General features: G+C 49.8%; 1 protein-coding gene across 1 annotated transcript; it reads right to left on the bottom strand.

Moving 5' to 3' along the window:
- Positions 1 to 9,204: 9,204 nt before the first annotated feature.
- LOC117194163 lies at positions 9,205 to 14,763 on the bottom strand. The gene is made up of 2 exons (XM_033398817.1): positions 14,733 to 14,763; positions 9,205 to 10,599 (listed from the first exon to the last, which is right to left on the bottom strand). Exon 2 carries the CDS (start codon positions 10,583 to 10,585, stop codon positions 9,806 to 9,808), a length of 780 nt encoding a protein of 259 aa, XP_033254708.1. The 5' UTR covers positions 10,586 to 10,599; positions 14,733 to 14,763; the 3' UTR covers positions 9,205 to 9,805.
- Positions 14,764 to 18,681: the final 3,918 nt, after the last annotated feature.

Here is an 18,681-nt window from a genome sequence, read left to right as displayed (position 1 = left end):
GTTAGTGCCAAAGTCGATTTCAGCTGCTGCTGCATGTTGAAAATTTGAAAATTTGAAAATTCATGTATACATGGCAGAGGCCATGGCCATTACATTCAATTCGTGAGAGAGCTTGAGCCCGGGGATTGACCGCAGGGGGTCAACTTATTTGATGTTGATGATGACGATGATGATGGTTTTCCAAGCTAAACTGCCTGGCCCTCTGCAAAACCCATCACATTCCCACAAAGTCTCCTTCAAAAGGGATAACCGATAAGGTCAAGAAAATTAATTATTCCGTTTCTATGTGTGGCCCGAGAAGATTTCGATATAATAACATAAATGCAACGCAAAGAAAATTATGTTTGCCGAATGCAAATGAGCATTTTCACAGAGCGGCATTATTAATTGACGTGGGCAACGAAAATTGTCAATTGCATTATTATCATGTTGCACTCGGAATTATTTGCCTGGGAAATGCCATGCCAGCCCACATTTTCTGTTTTGTTGACGTCAATGCCAATATCAGGGATTGTCAAAATATGTATAGCTTGTTTTTCATTTGAATTTGTGGGATACTCCTACGCAAGCCAGCCCCGCTGCAACTGCTCGCACCGTCCACTCCACAGAATTGCCTGCAACCTTGCCACGCGTGGTCGCACAAAGCGTATGCCGAACCATGCATATCACTTGCAATTTATGCAGAGATGGCTGGGTATGGAATGTAGTGCGGCTCCATTCTAAGGCAAAACAGCATTGAAAAACTCCCTGTCCTTCCCAATGAAGACTTGCATAGCAATTGATACGAGTAGCAGGTGAGCTACAGCCCTGATACCCCGTTGATAAGAGTCATGTTTGCAGGATCAAGGGGGTGTGTCTGTGAATAAACTGCCAATGGGCAGAGTACTGCAATCTTGATTGCGTTTGAATGAAGACAATTTGCGGACATGCATATCTCAGCAACCTTGGGCCCCTCTGAGCCAGTAGAGATTAATGCTGCATTCATGCTGGGCTCTGGATGTTCCCTTCTGTAAGTTGGAGGTACAAGTGTTCTACGATTGAAGGCTTCTTACAGCTACAAAACCAATTAGATTAAGAGGCTTTTGATGTTTTGCAATGGGTGTCATTCTACCGGTGGAAGCTGGAAAAGCATGACTGAAAGGGGTAACAACTACTTAACTTAGTTATGTGCTAAAGTCAGAATTCAGTTAGTATTGAAAGATTTGGAAGCTAGCAGCTACACTGCAAATATACTATTTAATTTCCAACCCCAGAGGAAATTACAATAAAAATGACTGAAATGTTGAATTTACTTCTTTGTGCGTACTGGTTACTAAGGCATTTACGAAAAGCATCTTAAGAGTTTATCTTTTATTTCCAGCTCCAGGGCTGAAGCTTCTGTTACTACACTTGGCTACACTGAAAACAGTTTATGTTTTTTGCGGGCTACATGCTACAGTCCCCCTCTCCTTTTCTGTTGCCGCTACATTGTGTGTGTGTGTGTGTGTGTTTGTGTGAAAGTTTGTTTTAAAAATGCACATTGCCAAATGGCATGAATATAAATTTGTAAAAATATTATATTATTCCCTGAGTCTAGGACAGCAGAGAAGGAATGGAGTAGGAAGAGAGCGAAGTGTTAGGAGGAGCGAGAGAGGGGAGATAGAGAAGTAGCTGGGGGAGCATGGGAAATTACTTGTAATGAATAAATAAACATGCGACCGCACATGTATCTCCCTCTCCCCTGGTCTCGCCCTCTTTCCCTTCTCGCTCCATTATATTTCTCTTTCTTTTCCAGTGACGCTGCTCATGTTCGTTCCCGTTATGCTACACACGCAAATAGTTGACATTTTCCATTTGCATCAATTCCGTTGCTTGGCATATTTCACATTTTGTCTCCCTCTCTGTTTCATTTACCGTTATGGTTATTGATATTGACGCTGCTCGATGTAGCTCTTACTGAACCTCTGCTGGCTGCTCTCTTTTTGCTGCTGTTCTGCCGCTGCTCTGCTGCTGCTCTCTCCCACTCTATCTGTCTGAGTGCAAGTATAAATTAAAGACATTTCGCTGGCTCTCTACCTACGTAGCTCTCTCTCTCTGCCCTCGATTCTGCTGCAGCTTCTTACACCTGATTTTTTGCTTACTATGCTCTCTTACCCTAGCGTCGGGTATGACGACTTTGCAAAAGGGTGTTCTGCGTCTTATTCTGTCAATATACTCGGTACTCCTATTGGAGGTTTTTTTTCGTAAAACTAGTCCATATAACTCTTATTCTTCTTTAAGCTGCCATAGAATCAAGGGTATCTAATCTTCGGAAGCCGAAATTCCACCATCTTTTTGGCTGCCTTGGCCTCAGCCTCAGAATCTGCCTCTGGTCTCGCTCTGGCTTCTGTTGCTTTTGTTTTTGTTTCTGGTGACACATTGACAGCTTCGAGAGTTGCTTTTCATTTGTATTTGCCGTCGCACTTGTCGTGGCTTTGGCCCCGCTCTGCCTCGCGAGATTGACTTTTCCCGTTAATGCTTGATACAATTTCCAACTCCATGCTTCAGGGTACTCATATGTACATATGTGCTACATTATGCTGCCAATGAAGCCACTGTCGGAATAGTCGAACTTGTACTCGTTTCTTTTTGTTTGCTTTGTATCCCCTAGTGCATTACTCTAATCAGCAAGGGAATTCAATGGCTTCTACCCTCCTCTCGCCGACTGCCTCTCCCTCCCCCGCCCCACTGTTTGCATAGTTGCTCTATGGGCAATCTGTGAAGTGAATACATTTCTGTTTGTTAGCCTGCGATGGACCTCGAGGCTAGAAGGTGAAGTAGGAGGATGGTCGGGACCAGCAGGAGCGTCTCTCTGATGGATCTATCAGTCCATCATCGTATTTGATTGGATTAATCAATCAATGCGCAACATCTTCTTTCAAACAGATTCCAATTGAACTGCTCCAGGAATACCGGGGGCAGAGGGGCTCAGAATGTGGAGGCATTGCTTTAGTGCCTCTTGATTTATGACCTCCGGCGGCGGCGGCGCCTCGGGTGAGCACATGCTGTCCTCATTAAGCCTATCTCCCGTTTTCAATTTAATAATTTTCTTAATAATTAATATTCAATTATGCAACTGTTTTCGTGTGCAATGGGGAGGCGGGGCGTCAGAATAATAACAAACACAAAAACACGCAACGATATCCATTATCCCGCTCCTACGCCCTGATGCTGATGGATTATTTATGCTCTCGTAATTACATAAAGAGGAGAGAGGAGAGAGGAGAAGAGGGAGAGAGAGGAGAGAGTGAGAGGGTGTATTGAAAACGGGAAGCTGGGGAAAAAGTGTACTGCAGGAATAGATGAAACACACGCAACAGCCGGAATGCGAAGCCAGCTGTTGGGAATCCATCTCTCTTTATTTAACCAAACTTCTCTGTCTCTTCATCTCCTTCCGCTACTCCCTTCCCCCACCCCCTTTTTTCCGCCGCAGCAAAAAAAGCCCGCAGCACTTCGGACCATCAGCGTGTAGGGCAATTCCCATATGTCGTACTGAAGATTGTCAAAATATTGGACACATAGAGAGCACACCCACACCCACACCCTTCACACACATACTTATGCATGGCTTTTAGCCGCATACACATGCATACGAGGATACCAAAGCAGGTCAATACTTTTGTGTCTTTTTGTCGCTGCTGCCGCCAGCCGCCAGCACCCATGCCCCGCCTGCCCCACACACCATCCGCTGTGTGCAAAGTGAAACGTAAAATTGTTTTTTTGTTTGTTTGGTTTCCCTTGTTTATTCAGTCGTTCTCGTGGCAGGCCTCTCTTCGCATTGCCGTTTGCCTTTCGGCCGAGCAGTATCAAAGGAATACCGATAGAAGGACATACACATAGATGCAGAAAGAGAGAGAAAGAGAGGGAGAGGGGAGCGGGGAGCGGTAAGAGAGGGCCAGTAAATGTAAAATTCTCTAAATTCAAAATTAAAGCATAGCAAAGACATTTTTACCAGTTCTGGGAAGGTCTTCCGTGCCCATCGAAGTAACCAATAAAAAAATAGTCTCCGAAAATTACAGAATATTGTATTTTGATACAAGTTCATATATAGACCAATAAAGAATGCTCTCCTTGCTCTCAAATATGCTCTGTTTTAACATTCTACATCGATTTTCCACTGTAATTTATTTATAATTTAATTTCTACTAATTTAGTCCCCAGCAGCTGGTATTCCCATATCGTTTTATGCGGTTGGTTTCGCCCTACCATTGTCATAGGGAACCGACCAAACAATTCACAAATCAGAATCAGAAAATTAAATGCGAAATAAATTCGGGGCCTCTGTCTGCATGTGGCCCTGTGGCAACGAAGTGGGCGTGGCATTTCTGCCCCAACAGCAACAGCAACGGCAACGGCAATGGCAACAGCAACAACCAGCGATAGAATGAACCAAGACCCAGCCAGACGATAACTTTGGCCCAGAGCCCTTCTAGCCAGGCCCGTAGCCAGAACCGTATCCAGCTGAACCGAAACCTTTTGCCTGTTTACATTAAAAGCTTTTTATACCCGATACTCAAAATGAGTATTGGGGTATATTAGATTTGTGGTAAAAGTGGATGTGTGTAACGTCCAGAAGGAATCGTTTCCGACCCCATAAAGTATATATATTCTTGATCAGCATCAATAGCCGAGTCGATTGAGCCATGTCTGTCTGTCCGTCTGTCCGTCTGTCCGTCTGTCTGTCCGTCCGTCCGTCCGTCCGTCCGTCCGTCTGTCCGTCCCCTTCAGCGCCTAGTGCTCAAAGAATATAAGAGCTAGAGCAACGATGTTTTGGATCCAGACTTCTGTGATATGTCACTGCTACAAAAATATTTCAAAACTTCGCCCCGCCCACTTCCGCCCCCACAAAGGACGAAAATCTGTGGCATCCACATTTTTAAAGATACGATAAAACCAAAAACGCAGAATCGTAGAGGATGACTATATGTTTTAGAATGTAAGATGTCAACCAGATCGTATAATTATTATAGCCAGAATCAAGAAAACAATTTCATTCTTTCTCGCTCTGTCTCTCTCTAACACACAGGTTTCATGGTCGGCTTTGCCAATTGCAAAATATGAGTTCAAGGATCTCAGAACCTATAAGAGCCAGAGCAACCAAATTTGGTATCCACACTCCTGTGATATCGGACCTTGACCGTTTCGTGTCCAAATTTCGCCACACCCCCTTCCGCCCCCGCAAAGGACGAAAAACTGGGGCATCCACAAATCTCAGAGACTATTAAGGCTAGAGTAACCAAACTTGGTATCCGCACTTCTGTTAGATCTCACTATAAAACTTATATCTCAGAATTTCGCCCCACCCCCTTCCGCCCCCACAAAGGATGAAAATCTGTTGCATCCACAATATTGCACATTTGAGAAAACTAAAAACGCAGAATCATAGATAATGACCATATCTATCAGATTGCTGAATCTGGATTAGATCAGATAATTTTTTTAGCCAAAAGGAACAAATCAATTTGCACTGGCTTCGCAGCGCCCGACGTCACGCTCAGACTGATTTTCTGTCTCTCTCGCACGCACTCTTTGTCGTGTCGTTTAATATTAGTAGCGTCTGCCGGTGTCCGCAGCAACTCACAACGTTCCCCCTCGTTAATTTTCTATTCTAATTTCAATATTTGCTTGTGCACAATGTGAACAATGAAATAAAATCCAGCTCCCAGCTTCGCTGGAAAAAAGGGATAAGCGTGGGATGTGCGATGCGGGGCGTAATGCCATGTGAGTGTCTGTGTGTGTTTGTTGGTGTGTGCAAAATGGCGGACGGAATATGCAAATGACATTAGGCCATGTAGCATAAGTTTTGGCACGTTTAGGCCGCCTGACGGGTGAGCCACGAAGGTCGGAGGAGGAGTGTGTGTCTGAGGAGGTTCTTGAATCGTTTTTTAAGTGTTCATGTCGCATCTGAAGTTTGTAGAGTGCTTTAAGGGTTGGAATCAGAGCCAAATCTCATTAAATTTCACTTTTAAACTAAGTTCAGATCAGAACGAACTTTGAGGGACCTCTCTCTCGAAGTCACGGGTGGATTATGCTAATCAATGGATGTGTATCATTATGCTCACTCCTTCAAATGGCTTGGCAAACCTGCTGGGTAACAAGTGCAAATAACCGGCTGGCTGTGGCACGTGGCGTATACGCAATTTAGCTGGAGGAAACAGAATAGATGGTGCCCGCTTGCCCCGACGAGGATGCGCCCCACCCAACAATCTGGTGTCACAGCATGACAGGGGTGATGCACATCCCCTGGGTCCTGCTGAGTTTAGAGTGCATATTCTATTTTCGACCGACAACGAGTGTGGTAGCTGTGGCGCTGGCGCTTAAGGAGATTGAACGATGAAGTGCCAATCGGAGGCTGTCAGGCCAAAGCGATGACAGATTTCTGCTGCTGCTGATGCTAGGGGAATTCTATTTTCAGCGGCAGCTCATTGTAGGTGGCCTGTCATCAGCAGTGCGATGGCTATACGAGTATAACATTGTTTCGATTGCGGAAATGTCCAGCTCGATTGGCAATGACAATTCTCGCAGAGCTGACCGCAAAATCGAGGATATGGCTGATGGACAAAGGTCCCCAAAGGTTTGACTTTGCTCAGTATCTACCATTTACCATTCCTTCTATTCCATCATAATTGTCACCCCGATGTCAGTGGCTCTCCGGCTTCTCCGTTTTCAAGTTTTCCGCCGGATGGATGTCAGCGATGCTTGACGAGCGATCTGTCAGGGACAGTTCAGAGCTCGTGCTCAGTGAGCAGGATGTGTGAGCTACATCCTGTGTCATGTGTCCGTGTCCGCCTTTGAAGACCAGTCGAGGGAGCGATTTATGCATACTAAAAATTATTTTATTGCCTTTTTTGCCCCCCTTTTCCCTTTTCGCTCGTCTCACTGTACGAGGTTGTAAGGAAGCGATCCTGGGCTAGGGTACATATCTCAGTCTACTCCAGGGTCGAAATTACAGTAATATTTATAATTTGCCGGGACTCCGTATTTCGGACCGATGATGGGGGACGGGGCAGCAGTCCCGCGGACGGGAGTGATCGTAGCGTGGGACAGGGCCGTTGGTTTCACCGAGAGCACTCCGGTTATCGCCGAATAGCGCCTTCAGGACCCCACCGAACTCAGAATCAATACGGAGGTCTTTACTATGCGACAATACCTACAGGTGTCGCCGAGAGTACCTAGGCTATCGCCGGACAGTACTTAAGGGACCCCGCCGGCCTGAGAGTTACTACGAAGCGGAAAGGGGGACTATGCTATGCGGAAATACCGACAAGTATCGCCGAGAGTACCTAGGCTATCGCCGGACGGTACTTACGGGACCCTGTCGGCCTAAGAATTACTACGCCGCGGAAGGGGAACTTTGCTATGCGGAAATACCGGCAAGTATCGCCGAGAGTGCCTAGGCTATCGCCGGACGGCACTTACGGGACCCTGTCGGCCTAAGAATTACTACGACGCGGAAAGGGGAACTTTGCTATGCGAAAATACCGACAAGTATCGCCGAGAGTACCTAGGCTATCGCCGGACGGTACTTACGGGACCCTGTCGGCCTAAGAATTACTACGAGGGTCGGGGATACCGGCAAGAGTGCCTAGGCAATCGCCGGATAGCACTTACGGGACACCGCCGAACTAAGAATTACTACGAGTACGAAAATACCGACGCGTATCGCCGAGAGCGCTTAGGCAATCGCCGGATAGCACTCACGGGACACTATCGGGCTAAACCTTACTGCGAAAGTCTTTATCATACAGGGCAGGTATCGCCGAGAGGGCTTAGGCAATCGCCGGACAGCCCCTTCGGGACCCAGGGAACTGCGGGGATCAGGCGAGACACCAACAGGAGTCACCGGGGGGCGCTTAGACAATCGTCGGATAGCGGCCTCGGGACCCTGGGTCACAAACTACTGGAGGGAATCATGCGTAGGGAACAACGACAGGTATCACCGAGATCGCCTAGGCAATCGCCGGACAGCGGCCTCAGGATCCTGTCGGGCTACGAACTACTGGATGGAATCACACAGACTCGGGCAAGAGGCGGGAGGATAGGCAGAGAAGATGAAGCCCCGGGCCTCCAGGTTCCCTAGTGTATAGATTGTTGGAGGTCGTGCTCTGTTTCTGTTATATTCGTTACATTTCACTTTATTCTTTCTTGGTTCCCTACCTATCGCACCGCTCAGCAGCCCGTATACACGTCCAGAGACTAGCTTACCCCTGAACTCCCACGCTTGTACTCGTCGAAAGCCTCCTCTTCCCCGTGGGTGCAGCGTAGATGCAGGATCTCCTCTCCGTAAGTGTAGTATCGATGCAGGGTCTTCTCCCCGTAAGCGCAGCGTCGATGCCGGATCTTCCCCGTGTCACTGATAGCGTTGGCGTGGATCCGGGCCGCCACGTGTTTTACTTTTTCCAAGCCACTCGAATTTTTCCGCGAACACGTCCGACTCCTACGACTGCTCCCAATCGACCTTTTTTCCCCTTCCACGTTTTCCCAGCTCAGAGCGGGCGTTCTGCTGGCTCTCCGATCCAGCGTCAGCGTGGGCGGCTAGCGTCGTCATCTTCCGCGGCGGCAGAGGGCTGGAGCCGTCGTTCGGCGTCTACGGTGCGCCGGTGACTTTCGTCTCTCTGTCTCGCTGCTGGCGCGACGTTACTTCGCTTTAGTTTTCCGCGTCTCTCTTCTGCCGTTGCTGCTGTGGGCTTACTGTTCCAGCGCTTCGTTGCTGCGTCGACGCTGGCGGCTTATCTTTTCGGCGCTTCTCGTCTTCGGCCGTCGCTGAATTGATGCTGTTGGCTACCGTTTCGGCTCTTGGTGTACTTCTCTCTCTCTTTGGCTTCCGCTACGTTGTTGTTGTCGGGTTTTGTTTCTTGTTGTATTCCTCCCCGTTTTGGCGTCGGGGCCGTTAGGTTTCGGTTCTTGGTGTATTCCTCGCCGTTGCTGTGTCGGTGACGTTGGATTTCGATTCTTGGTGTATCCCTCTCCCTCTTTGGCTGCTGCTGCTTCGTTGTCGTTGGGTTTCTGCTTTCTCGGTGTATTCACGCCGTTGCTGCGTCGATGCCGTTGGTTCTCGGTCCTCGGTGTATTCCTCTCTCGTTTTGGCTGCTGCTGCGTCGTTGTTGTTGGGTTTTGGTTCTGAAAAACCAGTGGCGTCCGCCGTGATCGCGACTTGCCCCCCCTTTAAAGAAGATAATAAGCTACGTGGGGCTTAGAGACCCCTCGGGCCGTATAATATATACAATTAATGTCATGTAGCCTTCGTGGCCTTCCCCCTCCCCCCCTTAACCTAAAACTGAAAAGTCAATAAAGAAAAGTAAAAAATCTTAATTCTAATAACGTAATCTCGGGTCCCTCCAATAGGAAAATGACGGCGAACTGATGGGCGGAAAAAATGTGGGTGGAGCGTACGCTCCCTCACACCCCCTCCATACTTCGGGGGTGCCGAAGAGTGACGGCCCGGCTGCGGGTAATCTTTATGCGGAAGCAAGTGCCGTCATGGACCTCCAGTCGCCGGACTCCCAGTCGGTAGGCGCGATCGCGTAAGAATACGGTGATGTTGGATATGAGGTCCAGGGGCAACTGTCGACCTGGCGCGTTGGTCCGCCATTCGGGGGGAGCCTCTGCCCATTCCGGGTCGTCCTGCACCGCGGCTACCGTAGGGTGGAGTCGGAATATCTGCAGCAGGTCGGCCATCTCGCCATACTCCAGCGGGAGGCTCTCTTCGGAGTCGAAGTCAACGACTGCCTCATCGGGACGTTGTGGGGGTAGTCCGGCGTGGGCGGCTACGAGGGGAGGCGGGACGTCATCTGACCCCGACGGGTTGGCTGGTGCCCACTGCTGGTTCGCCTGGGGCGCGAAGCCCAGGCTCATGAGGGACCTGGAATCGGTCGCGTTGGGGTCCTACTCCTTCCCCTGCATCGCTTGCGTGGGACACGTCGGAGTAGTGTGGTCCAGCACTGTCCCCGGATTCATCCTCGTCGTGTACTGCTAGAGGGCTGGCTGCCCGACCTTGACCGGCCAGGTTCCACTCGGCCCAAAGGGGCGAGTCCCATTCGTTTCCGCGAGCCAGTGGATGTCTGTTCCCTTCGTCCTGCAGCGTGGACGCCAGGCTTTGAGCGTCGCGTATTATCGTCTCGTGCTCGTCGGTGTCCGTTGTCGCGTTGTCGTCGTCGATGGCAGCCCCATAACTCCCGAACCAACGGCGATTCAGGGCGGCGACGTCGTGATTGGGCGCCGAGCGGACACCTGCGGTTGCGAATCGGCCATCGGGCTCTACTTCCTCTTCGGCGTCGGTCCCCGGGTCCTGGGTTTGTTGGTCGATCCACCCTTGGATGGCTGCCGCGCGCCGGCACCATGGCATCCTGTCCTGTTGTCGAAGTGTCGCCTCTCCGACCCGCCTCAGCTGGGCTTGACGGGAGGCGGATGGCCCATTGGGGTCGACGATCCAGCCGCGAGTCCGGTGTGTCGTTGGTTCGTCGACAGGTGCCGGGACTTCAGGCTGCTGGTCTCCGCTAGGGTGTCCCGTCGTATCCCCATTTGCCCCTAGGGGCCGAGCTTGCCTTCCGTCTCTTAGACGCTTCATGTCTTCAGTCGATTCTAGGGAGAAAATGCCTGTCGGTTAGAACCTGCCTGTCTTAACTAGAAGTATTAATACCCTTCCCCTATCCTGCTTGAGCGGTGCGAGTAAGAAGATGTTTACATTGGGTGTAGTACTTATCTAATCCCATAAGGGGATGTATACGTAGTTTACGGTTTCGTGGGTCGCGCCCCTTACGGGGCGAGGACGTGACGGTAGCGCGCTACCGCAAGTGGCCCTTCCGAAGTCGGCAGGTCATTCAGGTCTCTCCAACGTCGTTGGGTTCTCCTCGGGGTGGTCCACTCCGTGGAACGCCTTTAAGTCGGCTAAATTCGCAGTTTTCCTTCGTTTGCCTTGATGAAGGGTTGCGTTGTCGACCGGCCGCGGTATCGGCTAACGGGCGAGTTGATAATTCGTTGGGGGGTGAGGTGCGAGTTGGTCTACCTTGACCCACCCATGTCCTTCGGGGCCGTGGTCTTCCAGGCGTAGCGGGTCGTGGTGTAGAGCGATGCTGGTTTCCCGTGGGATCGTTCGCTCTGATTAAGCCGCACTGCTGTGCATTTCTGATTTGGCTCGCGTCGATCGTGTTATATTTTTAGCGCCGCCGCGTCCGTCTCGGTCGGGGCTTAGATGCGTTTTCCTTGTATTGCTGCTGGGTCTGGCGTGGTCGAGGTCAGTGGGCGAGCTGTCAAAGACCATTCCGAGCTCTTTGATCCGTTTTTCGATTCCAGTCGGATGCTCACCGCGCGAGATAAAGGCCGAGATCCGGCTGCGCAGTTCGTCCACTGTCCCGGTTTCACCGAGGCCGAATTCGGCGGCGATGGCCTGAAATTCGTCCTTGCGCCGATACGAAATCCACTGTACCCCCATGTCGAAGCACGGTGGTCGAACTGGCACTTCGAGGTCTTTCGCGTTTCCGACGGTAGTATCACGTATTGAGCCTCCGGTAGAATCTTTTCTTAGGTCACGCGCTGAATACCGGAGTCCTTGGGGCTAGTCACGGAAGCGCGGCGTATGCACGGTTAACACGGTTGTTCAGTGGAGGCGTCCTTGGCGTCCTTGCTGCTTGGGGTCCTGGTCGATAGTCCTTGCTATCGTTGTCCTTGGAATTGTCCTGACTTTTGATCCTGGCTAGGCCGGTCGATAGTCCTTGCTGTCGTCGTCCTGGGGATTGTCCTTGTGGTCCTGGTCGTGCTGGGTTCGTTGATTTAAGCGTTGGATCTCGTCCCGTGTTGATGGCTGAACGCTGCCTGATCACTTCGAAGGCCGGGCGTTTACTTTCGGCTATAGTTTTGTAGGCTGGGCTTTGATGATCACATTGCATTGAATGACTGCTCTGAAGACCGGGCGTTAACTGCTCGCGCTGAGGGTCGGGCATCGACTATTCTCGCTGAGGGCCGGGCGTTGACTATCGGCTATTGTTTTGTAGGCCGGGCATTGAATGATCGCGCTGAAGACCGGGCGTTGACTGCCTGCTCTGAAGACCGGGCGTTGACTGCTCGCGCTGAGGGTCGGGCATCGACTATCCTCTTCTGGGTCTGAGTACGAAATATATAGCCGGGCTGGTTGGTCTTCGGGAGGATTCCGGCCTCTACCGCTTACGACTCGCTGCTCGCCGCGTACGTGTCGCTCTCTCTCTCTAGCGATTTCTGCCCAGCTTCGGCTCGGTTCTCTTTCTCTGCCGCCTCGCCGCGGCGCTCTCCTCCTCATGTGGGCGCAGCGGCCACGTGCTGACGCTATTGCTAGGGAGGTTAGGGAAGCCAGCCTCGGCTGTACGTGAATAATGGGCGACCTCACGTGCGGTTTTTTTTTTTACAGAGATATACAGCTATTCTTGTCCTAATGATTCCGACGTGCCGTGCTTGCGCATGATACAGTCCCGATTCCCCTGCTACTCGTTTTTTTTTATACCCGATACTCAAAATGAGTAGTGGGGTATATTAGATTTGTGGTAAAAGTGGATGTGTGTAACGTCCAGAAGGAATCGTTTCCGACCCCATAAAGCATATATATTCTTGATCAGCATCAATAGCCGAGTCGATTGAGCCATGTCTGTCTGTCCGTCTGTCCGTCCCCCTCAGCGCCTAGTGCTCAAAGACTATAAGAGCTAGAGCAACGATGTTTTGTATCCAGACTTCTGTGATATGTCACTGCTACAGAAATATTTCAAAACTTCGCCCCGCCCACTTCCGCCCCCACAACGGACGAAAATCTGTGGCATCCACATTTTTAAAGATACGATAAAACCAAAAACGCAGAATCGTACAAGCTTGCTATATGTTTTAGAATGTAAGATCTCAACCAGATCGTATAATTATTATAGCCAGAATCAAGAAAACAATTTCATTCTTTCTCGCTCTGTCTCTCTCTAACACACAGGTTTCATGGTCGGCTTTGCCAATTGCAAAATATAAGTTCAAGGATCTCAGAACCTATAAGAGCCAGAGCAACCAAATTTGGTATCCACACTCCTGTGATATCGGACCTTGACCGTTTCGTGTCCAAATTTCGCCACACCCCCTTCCGCCCCCGCAAAGGACGAAAAACTGGGGCATCCACAAATCTCAGAGACTATTAAGGCTAGAGTAACCAAATTTGGTATCCGCACTTCTGTTAGATCTCACTATAAAACGTATATCTCAGAATTTCGCCCCACCCCCTTCCGCCCCCACAAAGGATGAAAATCTGTTGCATCCACAATATTGCACATTTGAGAAAACTAAAAACGCAGAATCATAGATAATGACCATATCTATCAGATTGCTGAATCTGGACCAGATCAGATAATTTTTATAGCCAAAAGGAACAAATCAATTTGCACTGGCTGCGCCCGACCTCACGCTCAGACTGATTTTCTGTCTCTCTCGCACGCACTCTTTGTCGTGTCGTTTAATATTAGCAGCGTCTGCCGGAGGAGAGCCATACTGACTTAGTATCGGGTATAACTGTAGAGTTGCGGTGTCCGCAGCAACTCACAACGTTCCCCCTCGTTTTTTTTTTTATCGACATTTCCACTTAACGCCCCAAAACATAACGGAATCCCGGAGTCCCTGCTCGGGCGCCATCTGTAAGGAAGCGATCCTGGGCTGGGGTACATATCTCAGTCTACTCCAGGGTCGAAATTACAGTAATATTTATAATTTGCCGGGACTCCGTATTTCGGACCGATGATGGGGGACGGGGCAGCAGTCCCGCGGACGGGAGTAGCGTGGGACAGGGCCGTTGGTTTCACCGAGAGCACTCCGGTTATCGCCGAATAGCGCCTTCAGGACCCCACCGAACTCAGAATCAATACGGAGGTCTTTACTATGCGACAATACCGACAGGTGTCGCCGAGAGTACCTAGGCTATCGCCAGACCCTGACGGCCTAAGAATTACTACGACGCGGAAAGGGGAACTTTGCTATGCGGGGATACCGACAAGTATCGCCGAGAGTACCTAGGCTATCGCCGGACGGTACTTACGGGACCCTGTCGGCCTAAGAATTACTACGAGGGTCCGGGATACCGGCAAGCATCGCCGAGAGTGCCTAGGCAATCGCCGGATAGCACTTACGGGACACCGCCGAACTAAGAATTACTACGAGTACGAGAATACCGACGCGTATCGCCGAGAGCGCTTAGGCAATCGCCGGATAGCACTCACGGGACACTATCGGGCTAAACCTTACTGCGAAAGTCTTTATCATACAGGGCAGGTATCGCCGAGAGGGCTTAGGCAATCGCCGGACAGCCCCTTCGGGACCCAGGGAACTGCGGGGATCAGGCGAGACACCAACAGGAGTCACCGGGGGGCGCTTAGACAATCGTCGGATAGCGGCCTCGGGACCCTGCGGGGTCACAAACTACTGGAGGGAATCATGCGTAGGGAACAACGACAGGTATCACCGAGATCGCCTAGGCAATCGCCGGACAGCGGCCTCAGGATCCTGTCGGGCTACGAACTACTGGATGGAATCACACAGACTCGGGCAAGAGGCGGGAGGATAGGCAGAGAAGATGAAGCCCCGGGCCTCCAGGTTCCCTAGTGTATAGATTGTTGGAGGTCGTGCTCTGTTTCTGTTATATTCGTTACATTTCACTTTATTCTTTCTTGGTTCCCTACCTATCGCACCGCTCAGCAGCCCGTATACACGTCCAGAGACTAGCTTACCCCTGAACTCCCACGCTTGTACTCGTCGAAAGCCTCCTCTTCCCCGTGGGTGCAGCGTAGATGCAGGATCTCCTCTCCGTAAGTGTAGTATCGATGCAGGGTCTTCTCCCCGTAAGCGCAGCGTCGATGCCGGATCTTCCCCGTGTCACTGATAGCGTTGGCGTGGATCCGAGCCGCCACGTGTTTTTACTTTTTCCAAGCCACTCGAATTTTTCCGCGATCACGTCCGACTCCTACGACTGCTCCCAATCGACCTTTTTTTCCCTTCCACGTTTTCCCAGCTCAGAGCCGGCGTTCTGCTGGCTCTCCGATCCAGCGTCAGCGTGGGCGGCTAGCGTCGTCATCTTCCGCGGCGGCAGAGGGCTGGAGCCGTCGTTCGGCGTCTACGGTGCGCCCGTGACTTTCGTCTCTCTGTCTCGCTGCTGGCGCGTCGTTACTTCGCTTTAGTTTTCCGCGTCTCTCTCCTGCCGTTGCTGCTGTGGGCTTACTGTTCCAGCGCTTCGTTGCTGCGTCGACGCTGGCGGCTTATCTTTTCGGCGCTTCTCGTCTTCGGCCGTCGCTGAATTGATGCTGTTGGCTACCGTTTCGGCTCTTGGTGTACTTCTCTCTCTCTTTGGCTTCCGCTACGTTGTTGTTGTCGGGTTTTGTTTCTTGTTGTATTCCTCCCCGTTTTGGCGTCGGTGCCGTTAGGTTTCGGTTCTTGGTGTATTCCTCGCCGTTGCTGTGTCGGTGACGTTGGATTTCGATTCTTGGTGTATCCCTCTCCCTCTTTGGCTGCTGCTGCTTCGTTGTCGTTGGGTTTCTGCTTTCTCGGTGTATTCACGCCGTTGCTGCGTCGATGCCGTTGGTTCTCGGTCCTCGGTGTATTCCTCTCTCGTTTTGGCTGCTGCTGCGTCGTTGTTGTTGGGTTTTGGTTCTGAAAAACCAGTGGCATCCGCCGTGATCGCGACTTGCCCCCCCCTTTAAAGAAGATAATAAGCTACGTGGGGCTTAGAGACCCCTCGGGCCGTATAATATATAAAATTAATGTCATGTAGCCTTCGTGGCCTTCCCCCTCCCCCCCCTTAACCTAAAACTGAAAAGTCAATAAAGAAAAGTAAAAAATCTTAATTCTAATAACGTAATCTCGGGTCCCTCCAATGGGAAAATGACGGCGAACTGATGGGCGGAAAAAATGTGGGTGGAGCGTACGCTCCCTCACAAGGTAGAGCACAAAAAGTTTTCGCAGCAGCTCCGATTACAACGGACAAAAGGATGGGTGGGCAGGGGGAGCTGGAGCTGGAGTAAAAACTTTCCTTTTGAAGATGGGATGTACTACAATCCTCTCGTGCTTGTATTTGTACAACTCTTATTGAGTTAAGCAGTAGTTCCGAAGAGGGCGGAGGAGACGAAGGCAAAAGAAAGATGAGCGCAACTTTACCGACTGACTTTTCTGACTCAAATTCTTGTTGTTTGACTTAAATTGCTTGTCTTGGCCATGTTGAGACTTCCAGGCTTAAATATTGCATGCTCAAATAGACAATGGTCGTAAATAAGAGCTAAAAAGTTGCCTCCTGCTCTCTCTCTCTCTCTCTCTCTCTCTCTCTCTCTGTCTCTCTTGGCTAATTAAAAAACGTTGTGAGTTGCTGCGGAAACCGCAACTCTACGGTTATACCCGATACTAAGTCAGTATGGCTCTCCTCCGGCAGACGCCGCTAATATTAGACGACACGACAAAGAGTGCGTGCGAGAGAGACAGAAAATCAGTCTGAGCGTGACGTCGGGCGCTGCGTAGCCACTGCAAATTGATTTGTTCCTATTGGCTATAAAAACGATCTGATCTGATCCAGATTCAGCAATCTGATAGATATGGTCATTATCTATGATTCTGCGTTTTTAGTTTTCTCGAATGTGCAATATTGTGGATGCAACAGATTTTCGTCCTTTGTGTGGGCGGAAGGGGGTGGGGCGAAATTTTGAGATTCACGTTTTATAGTAAGATTTAACAGAAGTGCGGATACCAAATTTGGTTACTCTAGCCTTAATAGTCTCTGAGATTTTTGAATATCCCCAGATTTTCGTCCTTTGCGGGGGCGGAAGGGGGTGTGGCGAAATTTTGAAACAAACTCGTCTCGGTCCGATGTATTAGGAGTGTGGATACCAAATTTGGTTGCTCTAGCTTTTATAGTCTCTGAGATCTAGGCGCTAATGTTTTACTCTAAGCAAAGCCGCCAATGCTACGTGTGTGTTAGAGAGAGACAGGGCGAGAAAAAATGAAATTGTTTTCTTGATGCTGGCTATAATAATAATATGATCCAATTCAGATTCCGCAGTCTTAAAGATATGGTGATTCTCTACAATTCTACGTTTTTGGTTTTCTCATATCTTTAAAATTGTGAGTGCCACAGATTTTCGTCCTTTGTGGGGGCGGAAACGGGCGGGGCGATGTTTTGAAATATTTTTGTAGCAGTGACATATCACAGAAGTCTGGATCCAAAACATCGTTGCTCTAGCTCTTATAGTCTTTGAGCACTAGGCGCTGAAGGGGACGGACAGACGGACGGACGGACAGACGGACAGACGGACAGACAGACAGACAGACAGGGCCCAATCGACTCGGCTATTGATGCTGATCAAGAATATATATACTTTATGGGGTCGGAAACGATTCCTTCTGGACGTTACACACATCCACTTTTACCACAAATCTAATATACCCCAATACTCATTTTGAGTATCGGGTATAACAACTTGACTGACGCATTGTCCTGTTCTGTCCTGTCAATGTCCTGTATGGGTCTTTTGCCTGTCTGTTGAGTCTTGGCCTGGTCAAGTCCGCGTAAAACATTAAAAACTACTTTGCTGGGGACAGAGAGAGAGAGAGAGGAAGAGAGAGTGTACGCTCTTTTCTTTTCTCAGAAACAAAGGATTAATTGCTTCTCATACACACTTACACACACACACACACAGTCTAGAAGCTATTAAGAGCAGCTGCAAGAGCTGCAAACTGGGCCCTCTCCTTGGAGCAGCAGCGGAATTTTGGGCCGAAAATGGGAAAAATGAGGCACAGCACCGCGAAAGCCGAAGGGAAAATGGGGGAAAAGTGGCGCCAAAGCTGAAGAGAAAAATGTTTGATGCAAATAACTCACGAAGGCGGAAGCCAGCCAAGGCGAAAACTGACAATGAAATGCAAAGATAGCGAAAACAAAAAGAGATATGGAGAAAGAGAGACGGAGAGATGGCGAGATAGTGGAACGTGAGGGAAGAGCGGTGGTGGATTGTGGATCCCAAGAAGTGGGCCATGGGCAACAGTTTTTGATTTGCATAAACAAAAGGTTCAAGTGCGGAAAAGTGGCTGTCCAAGTGGGTTGAAGCGGTGCTGATTGAAGATGATGTTGCTTGTGCCTGTGCCTGTTCCTCATTCCGCATGCCTCAAGCAACGCCAAGGTCGTGAAAGTCAACCCAATCCACCTGCTGGCCAGCCGCAACCACAACGGAACAAAAATGAATCCCTTGAACCATGTGGTACGTGGTCTGTGTGTGTGGCATAAGAAGGAAAAGTTCAGCCCAGCTCAGCCTGGCCCCCGGATGTTGCACACTCAATTTCCTGCGCACATCTCGCGCTTTTTTGTTTCCCCAACAAATGCAACAAAAGGCACAGGAACGAACAAAAAAAAAGGCTTAACCGAAAGATGATTGTTTGATGCAACTGCTGCTGCCTCAATCCGGTGTGGCACGGTAGCGAGGCAGGGCACGCTCATTGCAATGCATACCGCGAAAGTTTCACTTATTTGCATCTCCAGCAATTGTGGCATTTTTTATCCATGTTTTATTTGTATACAGTTTGAGGGAGGAACGAAGGAAGACGAAGATCCATGTCTCTTATATCCTATATTCAGGATGAAATCTGGGCTGTTGTCCGCTCTGCGCGTCGTCCCATGACTTTGAATTTCTTGCCTTTCTTTCTTGA

This window comes from Drosophila miranda, assembly GCF_003369915.1.
Source record: "Drosophila miranda strain MSH22 chromosome Y unlocalized genomic scaffold, D.miranda_PacBio2.1 Contig_Y2_pilon, whole genome shotgun sequence".
In the NCBI taxonomy this organism is placed as follows: domain Eukaryota; kingdom Metazoa; phylum Arthropoda; class Insecta; order Diptera; family Drosophilidae; genus Drosophila; species Drosophila miranda.
Note: the sequence above shows the minus strand (reverse complement) of the source record. Positions and strands in the feature narration are given on the sequence as shown.